Source organism: Ceratosolen solmsi, unplaced genomic scaffold, assembly GCF_000503995.2.
Source record: "Ceratosolen solmsi marchali unplaced genomic scaffold, CerSol_1.0 scaffold47, whole genome shotgun sequence".
NCBI classification, from domain to species: domain Eukaryota; kingdom Metazoa; phylum Arthropoda; class Insecta; order Hymenoptera; family Agaonidae; genus Ceratosolen; species Ceratosolen solmsi.
In genome coordinates this window covers 122,574-129,450 of record NW_011948419.1, presented here as the reverse complement: position 1 = coordinate 129,450, position 6,877 = coordinate 122,574, and the positions used below count along the sequence as shown (strand labels likewise).

Below are 6,877 nucleotides of genomic sequence, written 5' to 3'. Positions count from 1 at the left end.
AAATTGTTTTTACCGTACAATTTATAAATAAAATTTTAAGTTATTTTATTGTTTTATTTAAAATATTATTTTATTTGATATACGTAATGAATTTTATATTTTTAATTTTATTTTTTTATCATCAATTTGAAAATGGTATTATTATTTAAATACTCGTCAATTATTCGACAATATGTTTTAGAAAAATGAAATTAAAATTTTCATTGTAATATTTTAACAAATATATTATAAAATTAATTATAAATGAAAACATATAAATCAACATAATATAATACAAAGGTATAAAATATTTTTAGATATTTTTTTATAATACATGGTGTATAAGTTTTTTTATGAGATATTGGAATCGTAAAAATTTTTAGGATAAAAAGATAAAATGACATTTGCCGTACAATTGACATAAAAATAAAAATAATAAAATAAAATAATTATATGAATTTGTATCATTTTTATACTTTTATATTTTGCAAGTAATATTATAATAATGAAATTTATTAATTGGATTGCATGATATTAATTAGCATATTCCTTTAAATAAATAATTTAATATAATATAATAAGTCATTATTAAAAATATTTTGTTCGATTTAATAAAAGATTACTTTAACAATTAAAATATCGAATTTTAACAACAGCAGAAACTTAATCAATTGAGATAATTGCAAAAAAAATTAACAATTATGAGTAAATTAAGCACGCATAAACAGCGGGTCTAATTATAAAAATTTTAAACATAAAATAGTATTTTAAATGTATATAAGGGTTGGTTAAAAATATAAATATTATGCTTTATATTTAAATAAAAATCTAATAAGCTGTCTGAGATTAAGTAATATAGTTGTAATGCTTACGTAATTATTAAATGGAAATTAAAATATTGTATCAAGATTATTTTACAAATTTTAAGACTGTTTTAAATAGAAAAATTAATTGTAAATGTTGAAAAATTATTTAGGCAAATATTAATAAATACAAAATAAATAAATCAAAAAATATTGTAAACGTCCTTATTAAATTGATAAATAATATTATTCCATGTATACTTATAATAAATTATGCAAAGATTTATTTACAACTCCTCTATTTTTAATGTTTAATTAGAAAATTTATAATTTATTTAAAGAATAAAGTAATATATATATATATATATATATATATATATATATATAATTGCCTTATCTCTTAAGATCCAAGCAAATGTTATTGGGATTTTTCTTTTATTTAATTTTTCTTATTTCAGAATCTTATTCAAGCAAAATTACGAAAATCTTACCTCCTTAGTATTATTAAATCTTTAAGTAGAAACTAATGCTTAACATTAGAACGGTACGTTTTTATCGAAAACAGAAGCAATATTGAACTTTCTTTAAGATAAGAATTTTAAAAGGCATAGTGTCTCAAATAGTCATAATGCTTAATTAGTTATTGATTATATGTTATCGCAATTAGTAGTTCGGAGATTATAATATTTTCATCTTCTATGTTATACTGCAATGAAAAAGTCAATTAATCTAATTGTATTATTGTAATGATAAGGTACGTAGGTATAATATCTAATGGTGCCTTAAAATGTATTACATATACCTCAAAGGCCTGCAAGTTATTGAACACTGTCACTAAAACAAATATCATCAACGATAACTTATTCCACGTTCAATGATACAGGCATTTCAGCGAATCGAATCTTCTCGCGATCGACGCTAAAGATCGTGATGGTCCATGGTCGAGGCGAGTCCCGCGTTGGTCATTGGCTGCTGGAGGCAAACCCCGGGCTTTGTCATCCAAGCAAGGTCTTGAAGTGTAGCAGAGTGCATCGAGCAGACTGCCAGCACGACCATCACATGCATTATGTTGTGAGAGTTGAGGAGCAAGTCTACTTTCCCTGGTATCCACTTCTCTGGGATGCGCAGCGCCCCGATGGTCCCGCCGATTACCGTGATTAGGTCCTGCAATGAATTACGAGAGACCGTCTGTAAGGCAATCGGTGAGAAAAGTCCTTTGGTTCTATGATTTTCGATACTGTCCACGCTGCTTCCCTCACCATTCGTTACTATCGCGAGAAAGCCTTTCATTAAATGCTACGAGCTGCCTAGAATTTACAATGCGTTTGCTTTTGGAAGATTTTCTTTAATAATTTCGCTACGATATTCACTCTACTTATTTGGGACTCTTACATCAATTTATGATTTTCCAATTCATTATGCGATAACCGATCAAATAATACCATTAACTAGAATGAAAAAGCACTGTCATAAAAATAGTCAAATTTATAAAAATATTTTATTCTTAGGTCTATGATATAATAATACATTCCCTTGTATTTGAAATTAAATTAATTGATGAAACATATAACGGCAAGTTCAAAATCACTGTCCTTATAATAATTTTTCTCAAATTTTTATCCAAAAGTATAACGTGCATATATATACCATATCGTAAAAATGATATATTACAGAAGAATTTTTTTTTAAATAATTTGAAGTATTAGATAATTTAAGGAATAATAATTCTAGTAATAAAGTAGACATAATCTGTAGTAACTATAATAAATAATATTTTTAAAAGCTCATCTCGTTTCACTTAATTTTTACAATTAAATTAAGTTATCTTAAAAATAAATTTGAATACTATCATAATTTTATGCAATTACACTCTATGATTTTAAGTAATAAGTGTGACTTTTATATATTTATATTCTATCAATACACTTTGATAATTTCATAATATAATATAATGTAAGGGATGACAATACTCTTTATATTACATCAGATTTCTTATTCGTATTTTCATTAAATATTCAACAACTACTCGACTCAATTAACAAACCGTCTTCTTCTTTAAATATTGATCTCAGCTAAGCATGTATTTGTTGGCAAACAGTGTCTATCAATATAGTTACTTCAAATCTTCAAGATTAATCGAGTGGAATAGTTTTGAACTATCGATTACATTCTTATAACGTAAGCTGTTATGTTAAAAACAAAATTTTAATAAACTTCCAAATTGTCAAGGACAGTCTTCATATATTACGTATCTAACAATCCAATTTAATATGTTTCCCTTTATCACTTTATATTAATTGGAATATAAATAAATATGAAAATGTTATCATTAATCATTATTTATATCAATATTTAATAATCAATATTTAATATTTAACAAGTCATGTCTTACTTTATTCATACTACTAAGCATTGCTATTATTTTATATTTTTCTCATGCACTGTAATATACTAGAAATTTATATTTGCTTAAAATAATCTATACCTGAAGTACAACCTGAGTAAATGCTTCAGGATTTCCACCACCAAAACCGAAACACCGGAAGATGAGAACCAACATACGCATCATGAAAGGCGGCGAAAAACACAAACGTCTTTCCCAAGGCGACTTTGCGTGCATCGCCTAAAATCATATTGTCGCTTATTATTTCATATGATTTTTGTTTACATTATTAATATCGCAAAGCTCTCATAATATCAAGCAAAAACATTGATTGTAGATATTAGTTCTTATCAAACACGTTTATTTTAAAAACTGGCAATGGAATGAACTTGAATGAATATCACAATGAATTTCACATTGCTAATTAAAATAATGACTCTACAAGCTTACATTGGATTCAAATTTTTTGAAGTATTTATTTTGAAATTTGATCTGCCGTTACTCTATCTTTATGGAACATAGTTAAAAAAAAAACACGTTATATTAATAATTACTTTACACGCGCGCGCGCGCGCACACACACACACACACACAAAAACAAACAAACAAACAAACAAACAAACAAATATATAAATGCAAAGGTAATGATTTAGAAAATATCAATGATGCTGATATTGGGAAATTTATATTATAAATAAAAATAGAAGTAAAAGTAGGGTGGCGTTAAATTCACGTAATAATAATCAATTTGCAAGAAATCTATTTGGAAATCAAATTTTACAATATTATCTTAATGCAATGCCACAAACCATTATTTATATGACAATATTTAGTAAAGTGAATAGATGTGCATTATTACATAAAAAACCTTTTTCAAAATGTAAAATTATTTTTTTAATCTTTATAATAAAAGATGTCTGTTAATATTATATATATATATATATATATATATATATAATTAAATTGAGTGTAGCAGTAAATGACGAAAACAAATTTCATATAATAAAGTCAAATGTTATTTTTAAGTGAAAGATTTATTTATGTGAATAAAAGCATGAGTGTGATTAAAAACAATACTTATAATTACTTTAAAAAGGCCCCAAACGCTGAGAAAACAGTAGGTGGCAATACATAAATACCAAAATATGTTTGGCAAGCAGTGCACCGATGCTGCAATCAATGGCATTGCTCCTAAACAAATACAAAATATCATTTTTATAAATCAATAGGTAAAATATTTAAAACAAAAAAACAAAAAAACAGAGAGGTATTTATTATTATTATATATTAGATGGATAAAATTCATATACTTCATTCGAAAAATTATTTGTAATTCAATTTATTATTTTATAGGATATAATAGAGACAGTGCGTTCGTTAAATATTTTATGTAAAATGGAAAAACATCCAAGAAGATACTAGACACGAATAAGTATTAAGCATAATATTCAAATTATTTTCAGTCTTTTTTAGTTTAACATTAACTAGTACCGATAATAAGATAAGAAAATTATTTTATGATAAACTGAAAGAATTATTAGTATATGTATAATAAATACAATTTATACTTTATGATGTTTAACATTTCCTTTCTTATGAACATTGGAACAAATTTTCAGAAAATAGATAGTGTAAAAGTCGATTTTTGTTCGACGAAATTATTTGCCGAATTATTATATGGTCGTAGTCCCTAAACTCAACACTATTTATAATCTATGAGCATACATACATAAATAATTTCATGCCAAACACTTAATATATCTTATATACATTTAAACATTATTGCAAAAGTCTTTATAATCTCATAAATTTTTTACCCTCTTTATCGATTTATTATATATTATTTAACATCAAATCAATGATGGCTATTTAAAGATAATAAATTGAGGGAATTATTTAAAGAATTGATTAATAACACAAAATCAATACGTATTTCTTTTTATATTCTATGATTGATTTTATTTACACATTTAATTGAAATTTAAGAAATACTTAAGTCAAGAATGTAACTTACTTTTTAAATACATTTAACATCAATATTTTTTAAAAAACAAACTAAATTTAATTATCACAATAATTAAATTCCACATTATAGTCTACAAAGATTTCTATATTATATATATATATATATATATATATATATATATATATATATAATTAAATATTATATAATTCTTATTCTAATGGTATACAAAGTTTAAAAATATATATCATAAATATCATACATCAAACAACAAATAACTCATTTGGTTATAAAAATATAGAATCAAAAAACAAGAGAATATATAAAATGATTAATTACTTTTAGAACTAAATTTAATTTAATAAGGCCCAACGTTTTCTGATACTAAATATAAAAATATAATATTGTTATTTAAATTGACTTTTATATTTTTAATTAATTAGATTAAAGTTTAATGGACTTATAAAACTACTTTAAATTAAGTTCTTTAAATCCTTATAATGTACATTAAATTTTTATATACATCGTTTCTTGCCTCTATTCCAATACTTTTGAATTTAGAGCATAAAAACATTATTAATCGTATTTAATAAATATAAAGATCATAATGAAAATAATTTTTTTTTTAATAATATCCAATCGTAAAAGTTGTACAAAAAGGTCTGCATATTTAATTTTTCGATTTCCTTTTACATCGAAAGTACATTATTTATTCCATATTGATTATTGAAAAGAAAATTGTTACGATTATTAATTCTTATTACAAAATATATATATATATATATATATATATATATATACGTGTGCGCGGGGGTGGGGGGAGTGATTTTACTCTCTTACTATTATTCATTTTAAAAAGTAAATCGTAGTCCTTTTATAATATAAAAGTGTGCATGTTAGATTGTGATAAATTTGTAATATATACTTTAATTGATTTAACACGCTCAAACATAATTTATGTTACAACCAATAAAATAAGTTACAAAGTCATGTCACTATATTCTGTTTGTAAATGAATTAAAAAATTATCTTATTGTATTATTGTTATAAGGCTTATATAAAACTAGGTCACAAATTTAATAGCAATAACAATTGTTATTATTATACATAACAAGTACACTTATGCACAGGTACTAGTTTTAGCAATTGTAATTCTTTAACTCTGAAGAAAAAATACAATTCACAACGATAAGAACGTGTTAGTGAAAAGTTGATAAGTAAAAATACAGGAAGGCTCCGTGTGGCACGCAAATAGGCAAATATAAAGAAAAGCCGCCGTGTACTACGAGGTTAACCGGAAAAGGGCAATATTTGTTTAAAAACTAAAATTTTATTTAAATGTGCAAACATTAGTGTTAATTTGAATCGAGGACAAAAATAAAAAGAGAAAAATCTATGCTTAAGCGAATTACAGCAAATAATCGAAAATTATAATTTTTTTTCTCCTATCACTGTGTATTCGTAATTATTATGAAAATACCTTTCACTTTATTGTTTGAAAAATAAATAAATTTAACTGATAGATGATCGAATAATATATTATTATTCCAACTAACGATTATATTTCACTTTTTAATATATCTTTTTTTGTTTAATCGAAATAATTTAAAATCTCGAACTTTGCAGGAGATATAAAAATAAAATATCCTATCTTTCAATTAAATTAAATATATATATATATATATATATATATATATATATATATATATATATGTATATATATGTATATATGTATTTAATTTTATTTAA

The 6,877-nt window shown here is 23.7% G+C and overlaps 1 protein-coding gene across 4 annotated transcripts in view; it reads right to left on the bottom strand.

Moving 5' to 3' along the window:
* Nucleotides 1–1,276: 1,276 nt before the first annotated feature.
* The window catches only part of LOC105360459 (progestin and adipoQ receptor family member 4), a 22,989-nt gene continuing 17,388 nt past the window's right edge, over nucleotides 1,277–6,877 (bottom strand). For 2 of the 4 annotated variants that reach the window (XM_011497359.1, XM_011497358.1), the window contains 3 exons: nucleotides 4,253–4,356; nucleotides 3,268–3,405; nucleotides 1,277–1,946 (listed from right to left, as the gene is read on the bottom strand). In XM_011497359.1, coding sequence (XP_011495661.1) covers nucleotides 1,701–1,946; nucleotides 3,268–3,405; nucleotides 4,253–4,356 — 488 coding nt within the window. In that variant the 3' untranslated portion in view covers nucleotides 1,277–1,700. The remainder of the gene's footprint in view (nucleotides 1,947–3,267; nucleotides 3,406–4,252; nucleotides 4,357–6,877) is intronic. The other 2 variants (XR_912803.1, XM_011497360.1) reach the window with 2 other exon arrangements.